The sequence below is a fragment of the Heterocephalus glaber genome, unplaced genomic scaffold (assembly GCF_053883595.1).
Source record: "Heterocephalus glaber isolate CG9 unplaced genomic scaffold, H.glaber_assembly_v1.0 deba00000937, whole genome shotgun sequence".
In the NCBI taxonomy this organism is placed as follows: domain Eukaryota; kingdom Metazoa; phylum Chordata; class Mammalia; order Rodentia; family Bathyergidae; genus Heterocephalus; species Heterocephalus glaber.
In genome coordinates this window covers 1,538,958-1,565,205 of record NW_028258173.1, presented here as the reverse complement: position 1 = coordinate 1,565,205, position 26,248 = coordinate 1,538,958, and the positions used below count along the sequence as shown (strand labels likewise).

The 26,248-nt window shown below is 55.6% G+C and overlaps 1 protein-coding gene across 8 annotated transcripts in view; it reads right to left on the bottom strand.

Annotated features, from left to right (window-relative positions):
- Positions 1-26,248, bottom strand: part of Slc38a10 (solute carrier family 38 member 10) — a 41,894-nt gene that overhangs the window by 5,284 nt on the left and 10,362 nt on the right. For 7 of the 8 annotated variants that reach the window (XM_087208314.1, XM_013078173.3, XM_013078172.3 and 4 more), the window contains 9 exons: positions 24,572-24,715; positions 23,442-23,566; positions 20,600-20,702; positions 19,759-19,941; positions 16,873-16,984; positions 16,023-16,129; positions 6,263-6,419; positions 987-1,154; positions 290-724 (listed from right to left, as the gene is read on the bottom strand). In XM_087208314.1, the coding sequence (XP_087064440.1) occupies positions 290-724; positions 987-1,154; positions 6,263-6,419; positions 16,023-16,129; positions 16,873-16,984; positions 19,759-19,941; positions 20,600-20,702; positions 23,442-23,566; positions 24,572-24,715 (1,534 nt within the window). The remainder of the gene's footprint in view (positions 1-289; positions 725-986; positions 1,155-6,262; positions 6,420-16,022; positions 16,130-16,872; positions 16,985-19,758; positions 19,942-20,599; positions 20,703-23,441; positions 23,567-24,571; positions 24,716-26,248) is intronic. The other variant, XM_021240993.2, reaches the window with a different exon arrangement.

The following is a 26,248-nucleotide window of genomic DNA, read 5'->3' as shown; positions in this document are numbered from 1 at the left end:
ACCTGTCAAGCGCTGTGGCGCCGTCCCCCGTGTGCGCCCAGACACACGAGAACAGCGTGGCACCTGACATTTAGTGGTCTGGGAAACAACTGTGTGACAGATATTATAGTAGCTGTCAAGCCACCAGACTCTTCGTTTTCCTCACCAGCTGCCGAAGGGGCTGTTACATTCACATGCTAATCTTGTGAACGGGGAGAGAGATGGGACACAAGAATAATCGACTCCTCCCGCCCCCAACACCGTGCCAGGGAGAAGGGCTTCCTTCCGTGGGCCCCAGGCCGACACTCACCAGGGCCGCTCTCCAGGACGTTCCCCGCATCCCCCGCAGCGTCACGCACGGCCTCCTCCCCTGCATCTGCCGCCCTGGGGTTCTTCTCTGCCAGGAGGGCCGCCTGGGGCCCTGGGTGCAGGTCTCTGCTGCCTGGCCCGGGGTCCTCCTTCTTCGGCTGGACAGCAGGCTGGCCATTTGCCTCTGGGACCTTCTGGAGGTCTTCAGGGAGGCCCCTCACGTCCCCTAAGGCCTCTGCCCTCTCCAGCTCCTCCTCTCTCTCTGGTTTGGGAGGTGGTGCCAGGCCCTCGCCCCCGGGAGCCCCTCGATCTGTGTGTCTGGAAGGCAGGTTGTTCTCTTCCGGTCCTTCTCGGTCTTGACCTTCATCCACCACCACCTTGTCGTGAGGGACGGGGGGCTCATGCCGGTGGGCCTCCCCCAGCGGGACAGCGAGACCTGGAAGGGCATGGGGACTGCTGGGGGCCGGGCTGAGGAGGGGAAACCCCACTTTCCTTCCCAGGCAACCTGAATTCTGGTTCTGGACCGTGTGACTTGGGTCAGCAAGTCCAGCTGAGGGCGGGCGCCACCTCTGAGTCCCGAGAGGCGTAGTGGGGTGGAGAGGATGAGGAAGGTGGAAGGCAGCGCCCGACACGGGCTGACGGGAGGCGCGCAGCCCCGAGCGTTCTCTGGAGCCCTCTCTGACCCCAGCACCACCCACCTTGCCCAGGGCGGTCCAGCTGTGCAACCTCCTGCCTCTCAGCAGCCTCTTCCCCAGCAGGCAGCTCCACGGGGCCCTTAATCTGGGCCCGCTCCAGCTCCTCCTTCTCCTCCGGCAGCTTCGGCTTCTCCCAGCCATCCTTGGCCACATCCACCACAAGGTCCTGGGCTGAAGCAAGGTGCCGTGAGCTGCCCACGCCTCCCCGCGGCCACCCAGGTCGCCATCATAGCTCCCAGCCAAATGGCAAAGCCCAGTCAGTCATTTTTTCCTGCTCAATCATTAGCGGCTAAGCAGCACAGAAAACTATCATATTTCATGTGTATTAACAACAAAAATGTGTCAAAATGCAGTTTACACTTAACTACGGTGCAGAAGACCATGCCATGTAATACTCAGCTGGGACCACCAGGTGGCAGCACAAGCCCACTAAAGAGCTGCATCTGCCGCAGGTCCCCCTTGCAAGGGCCCCAAGCCAGACACGCTCCTGAAAGGCTGCGAGCGAGAGCGGCTATAAGGGAAGGAACGCTGGAAACGTGCACTTGTGGTCCTGGCGACTTCTTACTCCTCATGTGGGAAACACACCAGAAAGATGAGAACAAGAGGGGCGCCTGCTTAAGCTAGCCACTCCTGGGAGCCGCGTGGCCCCATGGGAGCCACACAGCGCAGGGTCCCAGTTTAAAAAGACCACATGCTATGTGCTGGGCGAACACAGCAGAAACTGAAGAACTCTGGAAAGCAATCATGGCATCCCAGAAGCCCGAAGCAAACTCCACACCCCTTCCCCGGACTCTAGTTCCCCTGGAGGGGGAGGTAAAAGTATGAGTGGCCTGGGGAGGGCACTGGGGCCCTAGGACCCCAGGGAAGCTGGGTGGGGAGGGGTCACGCACAGCCCTGTCGGAACCGCAGTCTGACAACCTCCCGGAGAAGAATGTGGGAGCCACCTGGGCTTTGTGCAGGCCTGCAGCGCCTGCCCCGACCCTAGTCCAGGGAGGCAGAAGTGTGCACATAAGGGCCAGGCTTTGTCTATGTGCAGCCGAGGTTCCTAGGCAAACTGGAGGCCAGCGCCTGCTCACTGGTGACAGACAGCCCCACAGACAGCAGCCAGGCTCCACCGTGCAGCCAGCTGAGTGGCATGGACATGCTGGTGTCCGCCACTCAGTTACCTCCCTGCCAGAGGCCCCCGCCTCTGCAAGTAAGAAGGGGCCATAAATCAAGAGGGTCTTCCGGCCACGGCCACGGCAGAGATGAGACGGGGAGGGAGGCGGGACAACAAAACAAAGAGAAGCTCCACTCTCCACAAGACAGAGCTGCCTGAGCAGCAGCCTGGGCAGGAAACAAACCCAGTGCGGCACTGGGCAGGGAATGGCTGCGTCCCCTGGGTGTTGGGGGCTCAGTCGGGCGCTCAGGGAGCAGCACAGCACAGCTGGCAGCGAGCTCTGCACAGGACAGCGCAGTCACCCTAAAACACTTCTGGAAACCCTCCTGGGAGAGCTGCTAGGCTCCAGGGCACAGCCCAAGAGGCTGCAAAGGCTTCTTGGCTCACACCTCCCAGAAGCCGCCTTGGCCTGGCACCTTGCAGTTGCTGGCGGGCAGCAGCCATGGTCTTTTCATCAGGGACAGCTGGCTGGCAGTGCCTCCTGGCTGCAGCAACACTAACACAAAACTTCAAATCAGCAGCTAAGAAGACCCCGGTGCTCCGCCTGCTTCCAATCAAAGGCAGCCAGGTGTGGAAGCAGGCAAGTGCTGGGCGGCAGGGGCCCCAAGGTCTCGGCCAGGGCTCCGGAGAGCTCGGAGAGATGGGGTCCACTGCGGCTCTGCTCTGCCCTGTCTCCCTCACGCATCCTCAAAGCTGTCACCTCTGGTCACTGAACACCATGGCCTGCGCCAGAACCGGGGAAATTCCATCTTTATTCCGTGTTCTCACTGCTGGGCCGACAGCACAGGCTCTCGGCTCCTTCCACACACAGGAACGCTGCGGTGTTGCCGGTCTGGCCTTATTTCCCGTGGCCAGCAGGGGTCAGGGAGGCCGCAGCTCAGAGCCCCATCTCCACAGTCAGACACTTTTGGGGTAGCACATCGCACTTCCATCGCACTCCTCCAGGGGAAGAAGGAACATCACCTGTGGCCCTGACCACCACACTGGAGCTGGCAAGGCCGGGTGGCAGTGGGCCCGCTCTGGGCAGCTCCGCGGGGCACTAGCATCGCCTTCTGTCGCTGTATCTTGTGCTCAGTAAACATGGGAAGGGTCACCTCCAGCTGCCACCCCCATAAGCAGCAATGCTGGAACATGATTCCTGCATCCCACTGACAAGCTCCCACCAGCCAGCACTGAGAGCCCAGACTAGGGGTTGGGCCCCAAAGCTCCCTGCCCAGGAAGCAGGAGAAACCACTCTGCTGGTTTTCTAAAACCAGCCCCTGGGTTAGGTACCTTTCGTAATACACCTGGTTTCTGCCCTGAGGAAAGGATTACTCGTTAAGGGCTTGCTTTAAAAACCCGGTCAGCACTCAGCTGCAAGGCCTCACCAACTCATCTCTTGGAATGCAAGGATATCCCAACGGCTCGGCGAGAGACTCTGGTGCCCAGAGGGCCCAGGCAGCCCCATGGCCAGGACCAGAGTTGGCATCAGCCGGAGGATGCTGCCTGCCCCTCCTCAAAGGCAGTGCAGCAGCCCCGCGTCACACAGGCTCCGAGCAGGCCAGCAGCTGCAGAAAGCAGTGTCCCTTCCTGCCCTCCCGGGGCTTCAAAGTCGCCAAGTCCTGCAGAGCTGGGATGGTGAAATCAGCACCAGCAGGGAAACGGGGTGAAAACTGTGACCAGAGCAGGGGCCGAGGGAGCAAAGGAGGTTTTAAATATTGTTCAGTAGTCAGCACTCTGGGAAGCTGAAGCAAGAGTTCAAGCTCAGCCTAGGCAACCTAGTGGCTTAGCAAGACCCTGTCTCAAAATGAAACATCAAAATGGGCTGGAAGTGTAGCTCAGCACAAAAACCCCGGGTTCAAGCCCCAGTACTGCCAACAGGGGGAGCCTTGGGATCACACTGCCCCGAGGCTGGAGGAGCAAGTGGTCTGGACCCGGCTCAGAGCCCTGCCTCCTTCCAGAAGGGAATGGAGGCTGAGGGAGGTCCTTGGGAGGGAGTGGTGATGGCAGAGCAGAGGGAGTCTGCCAGCTGGAGGCGCGGGACACCAGGCACGGCTGTGTCCCCTGGGCCTGTGTCACCTCCGCTCCAGTGCCCACACGTGCAGCCATGCCACTGCTCACAGTGCCTCCTGCTTGGTCCAGTCCACTGTCCCGCAGGGCCGTACGTACCTTGTTTTCCCGTCAAGCAGCCAAGCAGCTGGCTGCTCCTGCTTTGGGCAAGGGGACAGCTTGCCGGGGACCAGGGTGGGGCCAGTGTGCTCATGAGGGGTAGGAAGAAAGACAAGGGGCATAGCAGCTTTCCAATGAGAAGCTGGACCACCACCAAATCCAAATCCGTCCAGAGACCCTCTGGGTGCTGTCAGGCCCAGAGACGAATGGCCTAATTAGCCTTTTAAATAGGTAACTGTCTTCATGAGCTTTCCCAGTGACTTGACCGTGCTTGCCACAGGCCCACAGCCTGCACGTGGGGCCTGGCTGTACCTGCCAATCATGCGTGTCCCACATAAGAACAGGACTCGGTCATAGCCTCGCCAGGGCTCTCGGCACAGCTGGCAGGGTCTGTCTGTGGCCTGCACAACATCAAAGAGCCCGTTGAGGCACTCCCGGGTCGGGTCGGGACAGCCCGAAGCCCTCAGCTCCTCACCTGGAGGAGGCAGGGCCTGGAGCGGGAGGCGGCGCTTGCCTTGGCAGAAGGCCCGTGTTCTGAGAGGGGCCTTGCCTGTGTGTTACAGCCTCACCAAAGAAATGGAAACCAGATGTGGTCTCAGAGGGCAACAGGTGAGCAGGCAGCCTGCGCAGGCCGTGGTGACAGGATGCAGCTGCTGGCCACGATCAGAGCTCCACAGCGCCATTCAGACAGAAGCCCTAGTCTAAATGGCCAAGAAACTCATCCCCAGGCCTGCCTGTGGCCGCTAAGATGAGAACAAGGTGGCACTCACTCTGTACGGGTGGTCCCAAAGTGCTCAGGGTCACAAGCCTTGCCATCTAGGAGAGGGACCCCTGCACCAGGACCCAGCTCGGGCTCCCCAGCATGCCACTCTCACCCGGACTCCTCTTCCTCCTGCAGCTGCCTCAGCATCAGCACCCGCTCTGCCCGGTGGCCCGGAAGCAGTACCAGACTGGCAGACCCCAGGTGGGAAGGGCAGCGCCACCCAGCTCCCTCTCGTGGGGACACCCCAGTCCATGGGGCTGCACAAGGCGGGGTGGGGGGTGGCAGGACAGCCACTCAGCAGTCTGCACGCAGGCACAAGGCAGGTGAGACCCATGGAGCCCTGAGCACAGCAGCCAGAAGCCTGGGCTCCCTGTGCTAAGGCAGAGGCTCCAAGAGTGCTGTCCCCGGGCTCCTTCGAGGGACTGTTTCCTCTGTCCGTCACAGAGGCTCTGTGGAGCGGGTGTCACAGCCGGCACCTCCAGGGCAACCTGAAACTCACCAGCAGGATGGCCATGCTCCCCACAAGGCCCGCCCAGAGTCACGGGCCAGATGCACGCCCACCGGGTCTGAATCCATGCCTCTCTACAGAGGCCAGCCGGCCACACATGGCCGCACCTCTGTGAGCCACAGGACCTGACTGTCAGCCCCACCAGCAGCTACCCCTGCCACAGAGCTGCCGGGGAGGCGTGGGTCTGGGCCTGTGGGCCACAGCAGAAACCGAGGGGCACCCCCAGGGTGCTTTCTGAGGTGGCCGGGAGCCCCATGAGGGAGTGTGAGCTGTGATCCTATCAGTGGGGCTGATGAACAACCAATGAATACATGAAACAGTAAGCAAAGCCGAGATAGCGTGGTTGACTTTGTTAAGGAGAAAACTGGCTAGAAATTTACATGCTGAAAAGAAAAAACAAACACGAGCCAACAATTTACGTACCTGTCAGCATGCCCTCAACCAGGCACTGTCTCAGCCGGTGAGACACCAGCCTTGCACACGGGTGGACGCCCCTGGCCACCTCTCCTCGTGGTGTGAGCCTCCAAGGGCAAGACCAGCAGGGCTCAGCTCCTGCCCCGGCTCCATCACCACGGGGCAGAGGCTGCTGGCAGCGGAGCAACACGCTCGGTACGGGCAGCCTGGAAAGCACCTCCTCCACCCCGTGGTGCCAAGTGACATGAGACACTCGCTCAGGGGCGGGCCCAGGGCTGTGTGCCTACCTGCGAGCTGGGCCACCTCCGCTTTCACGGCACCCTCGGCCTCCCCGAGCCGGCTGCTGGGAGCCTCCTTCACCAGGTCCACAGGGGCCTCCTCACTCACAGACAGGGTGGTGAGTGTGCTGACCACCAGCACGCCCAGGCCAACCCAGAGCACCACCTGGACCAGACAGAGACCCAGGACAGTGTGGCTGCAGCAGCTCTGAAGGACCTGAGGGATGCAGCAAGGGACACGAAGCATCCCTCCAGGAGGGAGGACAAGTGGGCACCGGAGTTGCCTGAGGACAGTGGCCCCCCGCAGACTGCGCGCCTGCGGATGGCGAGGAGCTGTAGTGACACTCAGTGGCACTGTTCCCTAACCCATCAGAGTGGTGTCCTTCCCTCCCTCAGCCGGGACCTCGGCCAAGCCTGCTGACCTGCATCAGCAGGGATGGCAGGACCAGGGTGGGGCGTGGGGGCAGGACGGAGGCAGAGGAGCTGTGTCTCTGGGGAGCTGTGGGCATGCAGAGGAGCCAGGCAGAGCACAAGCACCGTGTGTGTGACGGCTGCAGGGACCCAGGCCCTGACCCAGCTCCTCGGGAAGGGAGGGGCCAGGTCTCTTGAGCACATGGCAAGAGGAGCAAGAATCTCAGTGCAACCGCCCGGCTTGGGGGGTCCCCTTGCACATATCATCTTCGAGGTGCATGGGCCCCGACCCCACAGAGCAGGCCCTGTACAGAGGACGCGGGGCACGTGGGGACGGACGATCTGTCTCCAAACATCGGCCACACCCAATGCCCAGCAGCAGGCTGGACGTGTCCAGAGATGGCAAGGCAGTAGACCGTGCTGGGTCACTGGGGAGAGACAGGGCCTGACCTCTCTCAGCGGTGGCAGGGTGCCTGTCAGTGTCCCCACAAGCTGCACTCCAGGCACTCCTGATTTTTGAGGGGCCTCTCCTGCCTCTGAAGGACCCCAGAGTTGATCATAAAGTCTGCAGTCCTACAGACACCTCACCTGTCCTGCTGCAGCTTGGGCTATTTTAGGACATGCACCTGCTGGGCCAATGCTCGCCTATGTGCTGTCTCAGCACAAGGCTCTGCTACCTCAGCGCCCCCGTTTTGTGATGGGGCCAACAAGGCGGCCTCCTGCCCGGCCAGAGGGCCCTCACTATTCCACGCCCCTGAGGTCTCAGTCCTCTCCGGAAAGGTGTGTTGACTTTAAACCAATCAGCTCAGAAGAACTAACTGGTGAGACTTTCCCAGGTCCAACGCAATTACACAAAAAGATTTCTATGGGACAGGGAGACCTGCAGTCTCTGAAGTGGGGAGTGACCAACTTGGAAAAAAACTACCTCAAGGAAAAGTTCATCTGCTTCTAGCCTGAAGCAGGTGGCTCCAGCACTCACAGACACCCCAGAGTGCCTGATAGATGTACAGGGCTCTTGGGGGACCCACACACCCCTCTAGCAGTAGTCACAGCAGGCCTATCAGGTGACAGCAGGGCTGCCAAAGGTGCATATGGGACACTGATCTGAGTCCCCACAGGCCTGTGATACACAGAGCTTAGGGGCAAGAGCTCCTGGCCCCTGTTCTGCCCTAAATTATTTTCTTACACATTCACAGAGGCCCAGCCTCAGCTGTGTGGCTCCAAATCAGCATATTACATTCTTCTTACCACTGATGGGGTCTGACAGTGGGCAGAGTAATCTTAGAATAACAGAGGAGGAAACTCTGATGTCCTGAGGCTGTCAGCGCCTTGCAGGAAGATGTGGGAAGGCCTGCGTGACCAACAGCTGCCAGTGGGTGACCCAGGCTGACGTGGCGCAGAAGCTGGCATGGGAGGGAGGCCTGGGAGGTTCACAAACGCCACTGGTACCCCTACTCTGACCTCGTGCCTGCCCTAAGTCAAGACTGCCTCTGGGCCTTTTGTTTTCAAGGCCTCGACCCTCTATCTGCGGCACACTGCTTTATGGTGCAGAGCAGAAGCGAGGCTTGGCCTCTAGGGTGGACAGTTCTCCTTCTGCACTGCTGTGGGAGGGTCTAACTGCTGACTGCGCAAAGGATCGATGACAGTTCCCCTGGGGTCCAGGTGAGGACCTGAGCCCAGCTCTTGCTCCAACAGTCAGCCATGGCGGACAAATCCCTTCTAGCTGGGAGCCTGGGAGGGGGCCACTGGCTGGAGCACAGCCTCAGGCCTCTGGAGCCCCAGCCCAGCCCAGCAGCACTGTGCCCTCGGCACAGCCACCTGTGTGGGGGAAGGGCTGCTTTTGAAGCAGGGGACCTGGTCAATAAGCCACATCCATCTCAGAGGTCCCGCTCTATGACCCTGGCAATGGCCCAGCAGGGGGAGGAGCACAAATCTATCCTGGGCAGCCTCGAAACTGGATTTTCAGGCTTGGAAAATCTGGGGCGCTGACTCTGCGCCACAGTCTCAGCACGCCTCCCCTCCCGTCAGGCAATGATGGGGCTCCAGCTCTAGGTGGGCCCTGACCCAGAACAGACAAGCCCCAGGCTCGGGGAGAAAATGCTCACTTCTGCTGTCTGGACAACTAAATCCACATTCTGTGCTTCCCGACACAACGCACACCCCAGCCATCCTGCAGCCTGCAGCCTGCGCTCTGGTTCAGGTCCCATGGCCCTGCCATGCCCAGGCAGCCTCACTCTGCCCTCTGCACAAGATGGTGCTGATCATGCAGTCTTTCCAAGAGCAGGCGCTTCCTGCCCCAAGCCCCCTGGGCAGTGCCCATCTCTCCCCCAGGCAGGCCTTTCTGGCCCCAGATCACTTTCTTCTAAAACCATGGCCTGTTCAGGCTCCAGCACCCCCTGCTGGCTTTAGGACATCATCAAATCCACAACAAGGGGCCCAGGCCAGCCACACTCAGGATTAGAGACCCACAAAAACTGCAACTCCCCCCCCCCACCAGGGATGGGAGACTCGGGACCTTGTGCTTGCTTGCTGCTTGCGAGGCAGGTGTAGCACCTCTGAGCTAAATCCCCAGGTCCTAAAAACTGCAACTTGTGAGGGCAGACAGTTTTCTTTTGGTTCATTTGGACCATTTTTAATCTTCCTAATTATCTTCTGGGAACGGCCTTAAACCCTTCCACACTGCCCTACCTACATGGCTCTTCATGGGCTCCCTAACTAGGGAACAAGCTGACAGCCCAGGCAAACCAAGCATGGACTCTGTTCCTATCCCACCTGTGAAAGCGGCAGAGCTCTCAGGACAGGGCCTGGCTACCCGGGCCCAGCCACCCTTCCCTCATGCCGGGAAGCTATGGCACACACAGGCCAGCTGATCACCTGCTCCAGATCAGCAGGGCAGCTGATAAGGTAACTTCTCGGATGCTAATTCAGAGGGAGAATTGTAGCATCTCCCCAACATGGTCAAAAAGTGGTTCAGGCCAGCATGGTGGTGCATGCCTGTAACCCCAGAACTTGGGAGACTGAGGCAAGAGGACCTCCGTGAGGCCAGCCTGAGCTACACAGAGAGACCCTGTCTCAAAAAACAAACAATAACAACAACAAGAAAGTAATTTAGACAATTTAACACATGTCCTAGGCTTTAAGAAACTGAGTATAAAGCTGGGCAGCACATGCCCATAATCACAGTACCTGGGAAGCTGAGGCAGGAAGACTGCCGTGAGTTCGAGGCTAGCCTGGGCTACATAGTGAGTTCACGGCCAGCCTGAATTAGAGTGAGACCCTGTCTCAAAAAAAAAAAGAAAGAAACCTAGTGAAAGGGGCCTGGGCAGACCTTTGACGTGATGCAGTGTGTGCTCACCCCCACACAGAGCTCTGACTGTGCACACTCACTCCTGCCCATCAAGCCAAGAGCCAGCTCAGGCTGAACAGCCAAAAGCTAGCAGCCATTCCAATCTGGGTCAGGGAGAGGCAGCGCTGGCCCTCACACCCAGGCCCACAAGGACACGTGTGGAAAAGAGAGAAGGAAGCGCTGTACTGATGGGAAAGAAGGGATTGAATTTATCATTAGTTGCAGGTGAGGAACCAAGGAGAGTTCAGTAAGGTTAACAGGTAAAAAAATTAATGTATGGGAATCCACAGCTTCCCTACATACACCGCTTACAAAAGCCAACAGAGGGGATCCCCACTTAGCAGCTCAGGGGGGCAGGACAGCAGAGGCCCTGGGGGGCCTGGTATGGCCTGGGCCCAAGCTGAAGGCCGTGCTCAGCTGGACCAGAGGGACGCTCATAAATGTACACTGTAGATCAGTCAGAGTCTAAGACACTGACTCTTCTAACTTAACCGACAGCGTCCATGAACTCCAACTAGATCAAAAAACAAAACCAGAACTTGTTTATCTTAGTGTCCTATCAGCTGGTTCAAATGTTCATACGGAAAATAAACCAAATAAGAATACTCAAAAATATACTAATAAGAGCAAAAAGCAGGGGTTAGAATGAATCCCTCAAAATAAATTAATAAGGGCAAAGAGGAAGAATTTTTAAAATGGTTCAGAGAGTGGCAGGTCAGAATGCAGTGAGTGCTGTTACAAGGCCATGATAATTACAACAGTTCAGAAGGAGAAACCGACCAACAACTAAAACGCAAGTCCCCAACTAGGTCCAGCCAACATTCCATTTCCATGAGGGTGACTCCAGTGATTCCTATCAGTAACGGGTTTACTCAATAAACAATGTTCTACACCCAGGAAACCACCTAGGAAAAGAGAGGATACTTATTGGATTCTTATACCAAAATAAAAAAGAGGGATCAAAAATTTAAAGGAAAAAAGCACTGGGCAAAGTGATGGAATTTTGTTAAAATAATACTGGAGTGGGGAATGTGTGATTTTTTTTTCCTTATAAAAAAATAAAGCATGATGAGCTTGAGACTTTGCAGAGAAAAACATTTGCAATCTGACCTCAATGGGCTAACTTCCTCCAGCTCACTGGGAACCTCTGCCTCAGACTACGGTGGGACAGCAGCTGTCAATTTGCTCTTCACACTTAAAACAGCAAAAGCTGCACCACAGCCCTCGCTTGCATCACCTGACTGAAGATGGTGGTGAACACCCTCAGCAGCTCAGATGCAGGGGCCGCAACCCAGGGGGCAGCACCACAGAGAGCCAGGCTTGCTCCTGGGGCCCTCGTCATCATGGTACCAGCACCAGGGATGACACCAGGTGGCAGTCTAGATGCCAGGCAGACTCACAGGGCTGGGCATCAAGAACAAGCAGCAAGGGCTCCAGCAGCCACAGCCCTGGGGACAAAGGAATCCCCACCGAAGCACTCAGCACACAGTCCTGTGTGCCGTTCTCCCCTGAGGCCATACCACCTACCAGCCGTGCAGAGGTGAGCAAGGACTGAGCAAGAGCACCTGCAAGAACATGAAGTGCAGCAGACAACTCAGCAGCCTGAGGGTGCCAAGGTTTGTGCAGATCCTAGCAGCCAGGGCAAGTGGATACAGGTTTGCCTCACTGGATCCAGCCCTCTGCTTATCCTAACGGGCAAAGGTCACATGACCCAGAACCTCTGCAGCTTTTCAAACACAATAACTGCAAAATACCAAGCATTCCAGAAGACAGGACCAAGACAGAAAACCTAGAAACTGAAAAGGAAAGGATCAGAAAGTATGGGCTACAGATGTTCCTCATCTTACAATGGGGCTCCATCTCAACAAACCCAACATACATGGAAACTAATCTAAGTTGAGAATGCATTGAATTCACCCAGCCTACCGGATACCTGTGAGCCACCCAGCACAGGACAGGCACTGGCAGTGTCCACTCTTGGTTGCAGGATGACTGGGAGCTACAGCTCACTGCCACTGCCCAGCATCACAAGAGTGTCACACCACACATGGCCAGCTTGGGAAAAGATCAAAACTCAAAGTACAGTTTCTACTGAATTTGTATTGCTTTCATAACACCAGAAGGTTATGACTAAGAAGCTGAGCTACTGTTAAGTCAGGAACCATGTGTATTTGAAACAACAATAATAATGTTGTGTGGGGCTTTAAAGGTATATAGGGTGAAAAGACACAAGAACAATCACACTGAAGGCCAGGGAGGGTAAATGGAGTTAAACACTCTGGGATGCTCACTTTGTCTGGGAAGTGATTAGAGCCTATAGTTGACTCTAGTGAGTCAAGGCTTTGTATTAACTACCTAGTGTAACCACTAGAAGAACAGAAATGCACCAGTAAGAATACTTTATTTTTTATTTTTTGGTACCAGGGATTGAACTCGGGTCCTTGCGCTTGTAAGGCAGGCGTTGGAACCACTGAACTAAATCCCTGGCCCCTAAGAATACTTTAAATGTTTGACTGATCTAAAAGGGAAAAAAAACTGATGAGGCAAAAAACAAAGAATAAGATGGAACTTTCCTCCTCCAAATCAGTAATCATATTAGCTGTATTAACTCATATTACCAGGCTGGATAAAAACAAAACAAAAAGCGTTACGATGCTATTACAGGAGAATAACTTCAATAAAAAGGCATAAAGATACCAAAAGAAAAAAGATGGAAAAGCTATGCTGTGCCAGCAGTGCTAAGGAAGCCGCAAGGCCAGCTTGGGCAGCATCTCCACAGACACACAGGGCGCTCAGAGACAGTGTCCAGTCAGCAGGAGACACGGCCAACTGGAGCCCGTGCCTGCAAACAACAAAGCTCCGAAGTTAGATGCAGAGGTTGACAGGACGACGAGGGAAGATGAATCTATACTTAGAGTAGGAGTTACCCTATCTTTCTCATAAATGAGATTAAAAACCAGTAGGAACACGTGAAATCTGATGCAGTGAGTGATCCTGACCGAACCCACACACAGGTAAGACTTCGCCCAGCTCTGCACAACACACAGCCCACTGACCTCTCGGCAGAGCCTGCACGGCCACACGGTGCATCCCCCACTGTCAGAGAAGTGAGACTCTCTAGAGTGCATGCTCCAATCACACCGACATTAGCATGAAAGCAATGAAAAGATTACTAGGATTTCCAAATGTTTGGTCATCTAAAGAAGCTACGGATAAAAGAACAAATCACAATGGAAATCAGAAAATATGGTCAATTAAAGGATAATGTAGGGGCTGGCGATTTAGCTCAGTGGTTCTGGTGCCTGCCTGGCAAGCACAAGGTCCCGAGTTCAATCCCCAGTACCAAAAAAAAAAAAGGATGTTAATTCTTCAATCTACTCTTATTTTTGTGGTGGTACTGAGGATTGAACCCAGGGCTTTCACACTCAGCTACAACCCTGGCCCCTTTCCTATTTTTTTATTTCACAACAGGGTCTTACGAAGTCACTAAATTGTCCAGGCTGTGCTTGAACTTGAGATCCTCCTGCCTCAGCCTCCCAAAGTGCTGGGATTGCAAGTACACACCACGGTGCCCAGCTTCAATCTACTGTTTGATGCAACCTCAATGAAAATTTCAACAGGTTATCTGGCAGAAGCTGACAGGCCATTCTAGGAAAGCATATCTTACAGAGAAACACACTGGGAGGACTTCTCCCAGTCCTCCCAATCACAACATACTATAAAGCAGCACCCCCTTGATTCAGCAGGCCTGGGACGGCAGACAGCAATGCACCTGTGGACAGAGAGGTCCCCCACAGCCTCACACACGTGAGGGCCTGAGAGGGACAGGCATGGGAGGATGGAGTGGATCCACCAGACCCACACAACCCACTGCACACCAGTCTGTTCCAGGTGAAATGAAGGCCGAAATGTGAAAGACGAAATTAAAAGCCTCCAGAACATACAACTGTCTTTGGGGCCTTGCATAGGCAAAAACTGCTAAAATAGGACGTAAAAAGCTCCAAGGAAAAGAAAAAGATCAATAAACTGAACCACACTGAGATCAGAACTTCTGTTCGTCAAAAGATGACCTGAAGAAAGCAAAAAGGCAGCCAAGGGTAAAACATCTGCAATATATATTTCTCTTTTTTTGGTACTGGGAATCGAACTCGGGACCTTGCACTTATGAGGCAGGCACCAGAACCACTGAGCTAAATCCCCGGCCCAAATTTTATCTTCCCATTCTTGCTTTTTTTTTTTTGTACCAGGAATCGAACTCGGGTCCGGCCATATATATTTCTGAAAAAAAAATCTAGAATCTATTAAAAATGCCTACAAATCAGTAAGAAAAAGACAGAAAGCCAACAGGAAAAAACAAAGCAAGTCTTAAAGGCCTGCACAAGAGGACACCCACATGCAAGTGAGCACACCCACGGGCTAATGGTGCCATCAGTCATCTGGGGACTGCAAACTGTAAGCCCAACAAGACGCCGCCACACCCCACAACCCCTCAGAAGGGCTGTGATCCCAGTACTGCAGGAGGCCAAGGCAGGATGGCAAGTCTGAGCCCAGCAAGGGCAACTTAGCATGCCCTGTCTCAAAATAAAAAACAATAAAGGATTGGAGACATAGCTCAGTGAGAAAGCCCTGGATTTGATCCCCAGTACTGAAAAAATAAAAAACTGAAAGGGACAGTAAACCAGAAGGGCAGTGGACTGTCCATGCAGTGGAGGCACCAGGGTGGAAACCCAAAACCCACTTGCCAGAAGCTGCAGCACTGAGCACCATCCACAGACCCAGCAACCTCCTCCCAAAGGCAGAACAGCACACAGCGCAGGCACGGAAGAAGCACTCAGAGCAGTGCCAGACCAAAAGCCACCTGTCCTGCTGGGCGCTGGGGAAAGCGAAGGAAAGGCACAGAAGGGAAGCCACACGGCCGTGTGGGTGAGCCCGGGAGACTGAGGGGCTGACACATAAGGACACATGTGAAACTCTGTGTGTGCCTGGCTGCAGTCGGGCAACAGCATCCTGAAGTGTGAGCACACAGCCAGCAGTGCCGCTGGGGCATGGGCCGGGTGACCCAGCGTCACACGGAAGCTTCGGGCACCAGATGCTGATATCTATCTCCCCTGATGCTCGTTCCGTGGCTGGGTTCACTTTGCACAACCATTTCAAGCTGCAGACACGGTTTATGTGCTTCGCTGCACACATACTCTACCTATAAACACCCACTGATACACATCAGTAACAAAAAGCTCCACAACCCTGTCACAAGTGAGCAACAGCAGGAGTAGTTTACAGGAAGAGAAATGCAAGTGGTTCCCAAACTCATGAGAGGAGCTCAAGTCCACTGCAGAGAAGCCCAGAAAGATAAAGATGGGAAGGATGGGCATGGGGACAGAGTCTCCTCGGGTTGCCCAAGGGAAGGATATCACGAGACTCACACTGGCCCAGGGACCCCGAGTCTGGAACCCCCTAGGGCCATGTTCTCACACGCCTGGAAATGCCCTATGTGGACCGTCACAGGTCATCGGAAGACTGTCTGTAACAGCAAAAGGCTGGGCATGGGCTCCATCCAAGGCTGGAATTATGGAATTTTCCTACAATGTAGCACCAGGAAGCAGTTAAAAACAGCACAGCAGCTGGATGTGCATGCACACTGCTGATGGGCAACTTGCGCAGGATTTTAAGCAAAAGCAGCAGGAAGCTGGATTGCTATTAAAAAATAATAAAAAAGCATGAATATGAGCATGAACACACGCAAGCTGATGCATGCAGTGTCTCTGTGGACACACCCCAAGTGCCGGCGGCAGTGCTCTCAGGACAGAACGGGACCCTGGGGAGGGGATACCTGTCACATATGGAAGCCCCTGGGGGAGAAGCCCCCGGCCTCTGTGACTGAGCACCCCCCGAGCTAGCAAGCTGCAGACGAATCGGCAGACCCAGTCTGAACACTAGAGCAGGACAGCACCCTGCTGCCATCCTCTGGAGCCCAGCCCAGCCCGCGAGCTCCAGGCCCTGGCTCTCACTCACCTGGGCAGAGAGGGCGTTCTTCTGGGCCTTCTTGTAGATTAGAGCTGGACAGATGAAGCAGATGAGGCTCCCCATTGTCGCCCCCGTGAGGCCCAGGATGGTCTCCACTAGGAACAGATGTGACACCAGGGGGTGAGCAGGAGGGCTCTGCGGAGGGTGGCCTGGCTTTCACCCCACACAGCAAGGTGCTTTGCAGCAGAGGCGCCAGGTCCATCAGGCTGATCGGGACTTGGAGGAGGGTGACTGCTGGCTGCTCATTTTTGAAGGGCCAGGCTCCAGGGAATTCCCTGGGTCATGCTGCCTGGTACTTGGCAGGCGACCCAGTGGGCCATCCTAGGACCCACATAAAAGTCAAGTGTACCGGCTGAGGGCAGCCACTGCCAGGAATCTGGACAGGAGGCCTCTGGGGAGTACCTGCAAGTGCCCACACTCCTGCTCGCCAGCTGGGAGTGGGTGGTTGGATCAGATAAATGCTTCTCCTTGGTACTGTGTGGACCACTTCAGCAGTCGACAGAATGAGATCAAAGAATGAGGAGCTCTACAGACAAGACGACCTGGGCCTGTATTCCGGCCCTGGAGTTTCTGCCCAGGGGTGAACTACTTGGTCTCAACATGGGCCTGCTGCTCCAACAGGCTGCCGATGCTATCCTCAGCCTTTCTCTTTGAGTCAAAGAAAAATATGACCCAGGTGCTTCTAAACTTTTCTGAGGACAGCATGAGACCCTGGGAGTCTTAGCTCTACACCAAGACACAGGGTAGGGACACCTCAGGGCCTGAATGTAACAGCAAGAATGGACAAAAGGGGACAGAAAAGCGGCAGGGCCAGTTTCTGAGTGGCCGCCCACCTTACCATTGGGGATCATGATGCCACCAACCATGGTTCCAAACACAACCGAGAGGGTCAGCACTTTAAACCGGAGTGGGGGCATGTAGCCTCCAGCAGCGAAGGTTCCATCTTTTTGCTACATGAAAGGAAATACAAAAGTTTTGAACCGACTGACTTCCTCTGCCCACTCCTATAGAGCGATGCCGAGCACAGCATCACTGTCTCTGCATGGGCTGGGGGCACTGCCTAGCAGGAGAGCGAGCACCACCCGCACCATCGGGTTTGGCTGAGCGACCTTAATGGGAACCTGTACGATAGCAGGAAGGTGCAAGTATGTCTCGCCCCCAGTACTGACCACAGATCTCACAGCTTTGTTTTGCAATGTCAGAGTCCAGTCCTTGTGTTTTCCTTTTCACTTTCAGAGCAGAGCTACAAGAGAGACTCTTACAGAGACATGAAGTGTGGACAACAAAATAGGATTCCACTGGGACCCTGCTAGATGAAGTCTGTGGGTTTCAGGCCTTGGGCAGAAGCCTCTCCTACACCTGTGTTATCATCATTCCCAATACACAACAAGCAGTTAAGGGAGGAAGAAAAGGTAAGAAAGGTGTGAGGCGGCACAGCCACATCTCCCTGCTCACACTCCCCACACAGGGAGCTGGGAGGAGCAGCACAGGCAGAGGCACTGGCCTCAGATTCCACCTGCCATAGAGCCCTGGATGGCCGGCTCAGATCCATGCTCTCCTGATACTAGTTCAGTGCCTCAGTTTCCCCTCTCCCAACAGAAGCAGGTCCTTGTCAAGCTATGCCGAGGACCACAGGAGTTAACACACGGGCAGGATGACCATGTTAGGAACAACGACAGAACCTTCCAGACCTAGAATTCTAAGCCCCCAGTTTTCAAAATAAACTTTACACCAGATGGACTGAAGGAGCTGGAGCCAGAATCTCTATTGACTTTGAGTGACAGTTTGTGGCTTCAGGTCTACAGCCCAGGAAACCCAACACCAGTTCGCCAAGTGATGCTCCAAGAGAAAGGGAAGTAGGGAACTACAGGCACCAAGTCAATCATGAGATGGCTCTTCAGGGAGGTCACAGGGAAAGCCAGCGAGCAGCACCCCGCCCACAAAGGGAAAAAGCAGGGACTAGAGGGGCCATGGGTTTCCACAGGCACAGAGGCACAGCCGCTGAAGACCAGAAGGGCAAGTGAGAGGAATCCCACCACGTCCCTGTACACGCCCTGTCAGGGGAGGGTGCAGGCAGATGTTCTGCTTGTTTTGTTTTTTGGTACGGGGGATCGACCTTGGGACCTTGTCCTTGCGAGCCAGGCTCCGGAACCACTGAGCTAAATCCCTGGCACCGGGCAGGTGTTCTGACTTCATACTTTCTGTCATGCAATTTTTTTTTTTTTTAACTTCAGAAAAATGTATTATAAACAACAGCACCAATGCTGTTCCAATACAAAGTGCACATCTGCACTTTGAAATCTCCAGTGAAGATGGACTCCAGTCACCATGGGCGAAGGTGAAGTAAGGTAAGCCAGGGAGGACCCCACAGCCAGACGACCTGGCCCTGCCTCCTCCCCCAAGGGACAAAGCCCTACATCTTACTTCCTTTTGCCCAGGTGCCTGAGCGCTAGCAGAGGCAGCCCAGAGTGTTGGCACATGAGGGGCACTGGTCCTTGGGGCTGGCCTTGCTATCACTGGTGACAGAGTACACAAGAAGAAGTCAAGAGCTGCAGTGCTGCCACAACCACATGCCACATGGACAGGTAGCCCTGTGCCATCTGCTCCCATGGCCAGGGGCAGCCGCCCTTGCCCTTCTGCTGCTGGACTCTCTCCTGGATTCTAGAAGGCCACTAACTCCCCACAACACAACCAGGTGAAGTGACCTTGGGTCCCTGGCTACCAGAAGTCCCTGCTGAAGAGAAAGACTGCAGGCCTGGAGCAGAAGATGCCACCAAAGAGAAAAGCTATGTGTTGGCACAGACAGGGACTGCATCCTGAGCAGCAGCCAGGGTTCCCACGATGCCCTGGTGAGGCCTCGGTCTCCACCACCTGGGCACTGTGCCACAAATGCACCTTTGGTGGTTAACTCAGCAACAGGCAGGTGACACAGGCAGCCTCCTGGTTTCAACCCCTGTATTTAAAAAGCTCTTGTAAAGCAGCTGCCCCCATACACTATGGTTCAAAAATCTTTGGCTAAATTATTAATATTTTCAAAGTTAAACAAAAGTTCAAAAAAAAAAAATAGTTCAAGAAGGCCACCCCACAACTCCTGTCTTTTTTTTTTTTTGGTACCAGAGATCGAACTTGGATCCTTGTGCGCTTGGGAGGCAAGTGACAGAACCACTGAGCTAAATCCCCAGCCCCACAACTCCTGTCTTTACCAACAGTGGCCAATGAATCCAGTGCCATGTGCCCATCCCACCACCAAGGCCTGCCCAGGGCTGCTCTGAACCAAACTCCATTTCCTGCTATTCCTCTGAGTGGGGGGTGATGGCATTAATGCTAGGAAGACACACAGACAAGCCTGAGCTGCTTGCACACCAGCCAAACCCCAAAAGGCCTGTCTTTGGTGCTCTTTTTTCCAAAGGTAGTTTAAAATTTTCCTATTAGGGGCTGGGGCCGTAGCTCAGTGATAGAATGTGTGTGTAGCATGTACAGGACATGATAGAATGTGTGTGTAGCATGTACAGGACATGATAGAATGTGTGTGTAGCATGTACAGGACCCTCGGTCCCACAAAAAATTTTTTTTAATTTTACAATGAAAAAAAATAAAGCAAAACCCTATGAGGAGACTATTTCCATGGGATCTTGCTCATCTTTAATCAAGAAAAGCTTCCCCTACTGCTGCCCAGGAAAACAGAGAACCCTACCCAACCACCAGGATGCCTCAAGAACCCTACCTGCTGCTCAAAAAGCAGCGTGTTTAGGGCCTGCCTACAGGGCAGGATCATCATGGGGAAGCCCACGGCCACCGACATCATGAAGCCCACACGGATCATCTCGGTCACCAGGTTGGAGGGGAAGTGCATCAACACATTGCCTGCCGTGGCCTCGGTGAAGCTGACGTAACCACAAAACCCCACCTGCAGGAGGAGGAAAGACAGCAAGGTGGTGAGCATGGCGTCTGGTGGGGGAATGGGGGTGGCCCCAGAATGTCCAGCAAGCCCCTTCCCAAGGAAGGTGGAGCAACAGACGGCCTTGGAGGACAAAAATGCCACTCGACTCCTCATCCACACAACTCTCTTGATAACCAGAAGGCCAAAGGTAACAGGTAAGGGAGGGGTCGACATTAACTTTCCAAAAGGACTGCAGATGAGAAATATGCGGAAAGGAAGGTGCCAGAATGACACCGCCCCCCCAACAAGCCCTTCAGGGAGGCTATTCTTAGTCTGGCTTCAAAACTCAACCAAGGGGGCTGGGGATTTAGCTCAGTGGTTTTGCCGCCTGCTGCACAAGCGCAAGGACCCGAGTTCGATCCCCGGTACCAAAAAAAAAAAGAAGACTGGGAGAAAAAAAATCTACCCAAATCTTAACAGAGCCCTGAACCCCTCAGACAGAAGACACCCACAGAGCCTGGGGGAAGGCAGCTCACAGGGCCAGGCCCTGGAGGACTGGGGTTGAGGAGCAGCTGCCCTGTCACTGCACATGCAGGGTGTCCCAGACACTGAGACGACAGGGAGAAGGAGGGGGCGCCTGTGCGGGCAGGACCTGGGAGAGGAAAGAGCATGGAAGGCGTCCTACCGTGACGTAGAAGGTGGTAACCACATTGAGGGAGGAAGCAAATATGGAACTCATGGTCTTCACAGACGGCTCGTCCAGGCTGTCGTAGGTAGGCAGGACCTGGCTGTGTAAAGACAAGCAGTTCACAAAGCAGACTCCAGGGAGCCTCACCAGCCTGCTGCACGGCAGTTCCTGAGACCTACTCTGCCACCCAGCCAAGCCCGCACACTTCCTTCACATGACATCTACCATGCACCGTGGCTCACGGAGCCAAAGCTGGCAGATTTCATGACAGTACAGATGGCAGCACTTCGAGGGGCCCCCAGCAGCCCCCAGAACACACCCTACACAGACATCTCACAAGTGCCACAGAACCAGAGGCCCACTGGCCAGGAATCACAAACACCCCTGGCCAGCTGCAGCCCAGCCCGGCGCCACCACGCACCTCGGCACAGGAGCGAGTGGGCTCGGCCCCAGCTCCCACCCTTGTGCCTGCGCCTGTGGATGAGAGGCCTGGCTCCTCTCCCAGACCCAGTGCCAGAAATGCGGTGCTGCTGGGCGGGTGGGAGGGGCCCAAGTCACCAGCTGAGCAGGGAACAGCCCCGCAGGCTCTCTTCAGACAGCTCGTCTTATGAGGGTGACAGCTGAGGAAAGCAGGACCTGGGCACCTGCGAGAGGTGGGGACGTGGGGAGGAGGGAGCTGCTCTGCAGTTCAGGCGAGGACTCGGCTGCAGCGCGCAGTGAGACAGGAGGGAGTCTGGTGGCTGCCCTTCCAGGCCGGGTTCAAAGGCACAGAGGAAATGAGGCCAGTGAGGGGGACAAGGAGGGATCAGGATGCAGGAAATCGGCAGCCAACAGATGGGCAAGCACAACGGTCAGTAAAGCCAAACACCAAAACTGCCTTTAAAAAGTGAAAGAAAAACAGAGGACGCCCCAACTCGATCAAAAAGTAGACAAGACCCTGAGGGCAAGTCTGGCATCATCCTGCTCACCCCAGGCCCATGGCACACTGTTCCTCAGGCTACCCCCAGCGGTCAGGCTGGGAGAGAACAGGCAGCCCTGGGGATACAGCAGAGAACCCAAAGGGGAGTCACCCTGAGCCCCAGACTGGCACCCTGAAGAAGACTATCCCAGCAGCAACTTCCCTGCATGGACCAGACCTTGGCCACGGCTGAGTTTGCACCAGGAAGCCCAGCTTGAAGGAGTCCATGCCATAGTCCTGTGGCATGGGCCTGCCCCAAGCTAACACACACCTGAGTCACTGTCCAGGAAGCTGTGGTGGCCATGGGGGAGGCCATGTCTGGGCACAAGGGGGCGGAAAGGCCAAGTCAGGCTCCCTTCCAATCCTAACTGTGCTCCAGGCCTCCCTTGGATTGTACCCTGGAGAGATGGAAGGTGGAGGCACAAGACATCCCCGCTACCTGTGTGGGATCTCCCTATGCCATTTGGGAGGGTACTACAGCCACGAGCACCACTCTGTGGTATCCCCTTGCAGGGCGACCTGAGTGACTACATGCAGCTCTTGGGGTGCCACGCACTGACCCCCACTGCTTGGAGTGGGACCCTGGGTCGCCACTTGGACCCTGCCCAGCCTGGACATGTGCTCAGTTGCCACCTCGGCTGCTTCTCTGAGCTCAGGAAGACAGTTCTGTAACCAAGACGTGTTCCTAGAAAGTGTAACCAGATGGGCAGACAGTGATGGCAACAACTACACCAGTCACAAGGCAGGGGCCTGGCTGTCACCCAGTGGGACAGGCCATCTGATGCAGGCTGCCATGGAAGGAAGAGTCCTCTGCCGTGCACCTGGCAAACATTCATGTGTCCAGCATGGGTGAAGCAGGCAAGCCTGCAACCCTAGTGTTCTCCTGGGCAGGAAAGAGCTGGTGCTGGGAGGGCAATGTGCTGCCACCCTCCAGGAACTCGTAATTTTCCCTGAGATTCCAACCCAACAGATGTGCGAGGGCTGCTACATGGCCACCACTGGAGCTCCGACCACAGGCTTATTTTTAAAACAGCAAACACACAGACAGAAAGGACAACTGATAACTAGGTACACGGCACAAGAATGTAACTTCTGTCACTGATGATAATGGGGACATTAAACAGCAAGGCTGGAGTGTGTTCTGGTGGAAACAGAGCTGCCAAGAGAGACGGTAAGTGGGAAATGACGATTTGGATCTCCTATGTGGGTGTAAACACAGCAGTGTGAGCAAATTTTATCTGTCACATTAGTTTACAATTGGCACAATACATCCCTACCGACACTGTGGGGGGGCCACTCTGCCAGCCCCCAACACGCTGATGGTCTTTTCGGCCCATGCCAGATTTACACCTCTCCTTTTAGCTGGTTACCGCTCCCGTCCGGGCATGAATCACTTAGCTCCTGCCACCCTGGTGGAGTAGGTACTGCCACTCAGATCCTGGAGCAGCCTGATCTGCATTCACAGAGCCCCTTGTGCCAGGAAGCTCGCCTGATGCTTGCCCCCGCACGCCCACGCACGCACACACACACAAACACACACACACAGGGGCCTCAGAGCTGTCCCAGCAGCAGCCTGAAGTCAGTGTTTGTGCAATTTCCTTTCAAATATTCACAGAGCAGGTAAATTCTGGCAAGACTCTTGGGGACTCTGCACACCCACACAGCCAACTCTCCTCTCACAAGATCTGGAGAGCAAGGTGCTCCTGCCAGCGGACCCAGCAGCAGGTTCTCTCTCTGGTTCGCATAGAACTCTCTCCCTCAGCCTGGAGGGTGCAGGCCACACCGGAACATGACACTGCTCCTGAGCAGCCAGAAATGAACAATTAAAGAAACCCAGAGGAAAAAGCAGAAGAGCAGAGGCTCAGTCTCCGTGGTACTTACGACTGGCAGGCGAAGGACATGCCGAAGATGGGAATGCAGCGGAAGACGCCCTCCCAGCGCACATAGCTGACCCGCTGCAGCCACTGCCCACCGAAGAGGCCGTGCTTGAGGGAGGACAGCACGATCTGCACCAAGGAGAGAGCAGGGCATAGGTCAGGGGGCAGCCATGCTCAGCCTCCCAAGAGTGAGGCAGGTACCCCGTGGCTCTCAGCCCACGCTGCTGCCGGTGACCCCTGCAAACGCAGTCTGGGGTGCCTGGAGGGGTGAGAGGGCACCACACCTTCTTGGTACACTGCCTGCAGCCCAGGAGCACCCTAGTCCATGCCCTAGACATGGGGTGCACCCAGCTGCAGAGCATTTCCTGCAGGCACCCCAGCCTCTCCTGTGCGGGACTGCTTAGCACAGACGGAAACCAGCATGTGGCAAGTCAGAGAGGACGGTGCCCTCAATACGACCTGGTCCCTGCCTGGTCCTGGGCTGTGCTGCAGGTATCTTTCAAGAGCTCACCCTACTGAGATGCAGCTGTCCGAGAGTAGAAAACTCACTGTCCCTGGGCTGGTCCTGGCAGACAATAGAGAAATCCTGGTGACTCACAGCCCCCTCCGACACAGGCCTCCTGTAAAGATGCCCCCAGGAAGGGGCGTCTCTGACCTTGCTAGAGTGCATGCGGGTCCAGGGCCTCAGGTATAGGGGGCCTGACAGGGGCAAGGCAGACAGAGCCCCAAGGTCCTCTCTGTGAGGTCTCCACGTCCGCCGTCAACTCTGCACTTTACCCTAAAGCCTATCCTCCTACCAACTCTCGTTTAGAGAAATGAAGCTTGCCACATGCGACAAAACACTGACATCAAGCTCTTGGTCACGAATCCCACAGGAAGGCCCTCCACAGATCGCGCAGACACGACACCTGTCTGGATGCAGTGACGCTGGCCTCAGAGCCCCTCCTGCCCAGCATCCCCTGCATCTTCTGCTGTCTGGCTGCACCTGTCCCACAGTGCTCACTGGCCAGCAGACGCAACATACTTCCCAGGCCCGGAGCCGCTTTTCCATCGTCCCCAAAAGGTAGCTGGAGGCCAAGCCAGACCTGGGGCGGCCTCTCTGTGACCAACCCCTTCTTCTCACGCAGTGCTCACCACAAACATGAAGACGGTGTAGAAGATGAGGGCCATGGCGCTGAAGGATTGGATGGAGGCCATCATGTTCCTCTGCAGACTGAGCGGGAGCACAATGCACAGGGACATCAAGAAGAGCAGGAAAACACGGAAGGTGCCGCTCACCTGGAAGGGAATAGGCAGGGTCCCCAAGGAGCCACAGTGCTCAGTTCCCACCAGCAGGGCTCACCTGTGCACCGCTGGACAGGGAGCCCTGGGGGCAGAAGGCTGGAGGCTGGCACGTGCACTCCAGACGCTGTCCTAGGGCTCTGAGCTCAGGGCACCGACCACTTCCAATCCCACAGGGTCCAGCCCAGCCCATGAATGAGGCCAGCCAGAGCAAAGACGGTCACTGTCCGCCTTCACACAGGGAAGAAAAGGGGTGGGAGCAGGAGCCTGTGCTGCCTGGACCCTCCCTGTACACCCAGCGCTGACAGAGACAGGCTGGGACCCGAAGGAGCCCACCACAGGGTACTTCTCTATTGAATCAAAGCTGACCCTGCTTCAAGAAGGATGGGAGTCTTGCAATTCTGGTCCAGAAAATTAATCACAAAACTCCAAACTGGCATTTGCTACAGCAGAACACATAAAGGTCTAAAGACATCTAACATCTAACTTGGCTGCAGCCAATACATCCAATTTCCAGTTCCTGGCCAGGTGTGGCAGTGCACACCTGTAGTCTCAGCACTCAGGAAGCTGAGGCAGAACTGCTATAAGTTTGAGGCCAACCTGGACTATAGTGAATTCAAGGCCAGCCTGATGAAAGCTCTACCAAGACCCCTCAAACATGTTCCTTGGCTGTCTCTCCCCAGCTCCAAACTTCTACAGATGATATATTCCAAGTCCACAACTCAGCATGAGAGCAGCTCACACAGGGAACCCTCAACAACACACCAGCAGGGACGAGGACAGAAAGGCTCTGCACACAGCTGACAGGGGCAGCCAGCGCTCTCTCCAAGCCCCACAGCACCACAGGTCAGCTGTCCGGCTTGGGGGGGCGGGCAGGATGGCAGGTGCAGGAAAGTCCCAAGTGCTCTGTGGGCAGGACAGACTAAAAGTTCTGCTCAGTCCACAGCGAAGCATGCGAGATGAAAAGTCCAGGAGAAGACGTGTGCAGAACACAGACCAGGGCCATGCTCAGACCCCACTGTCCCCTGGCAGTGTGAAAATCTGGCACATTCCACCCTACCTCTGCTGCTATAGTCTTGCAAACTGAAATCCTTTTCTACCTTCGGGCTCCCACCTGACCCCGTCAGAGCTGGCATCCAAATATGAGGGAGGGCCTATCACAGAGAAGTGATATGCCTCCAATGCCAGGTGCCCCCCCGCCTCCCTCCCCCGTAGCCAGCTCTAGTCCCAGGTGTGCAGAAAGCTACTTGGGGCCCAGGCCACAGGTGTGACCCCCTCAGCGGCAGGGAGCACACGGCTGTCCACAGGGCTGCTAGCAGCGCGCTCACGCCCAGAGTGGAGACCAAGTTCCCAGCACGGCTGCTCAGCTGACGGCCAAGACAGCAAGAGACCCTGGTCATTGCTGCCCCTCACTGGGCAGCACCGGCTGGCTAAGACCGCACGGCTGTCCTTCCCCCTCCTGGTGCCTTTCGCCAATGCGACCCTAGCACAGCCCCTGAACCCTAGAACACGGGACCCGAGTGGACAGCT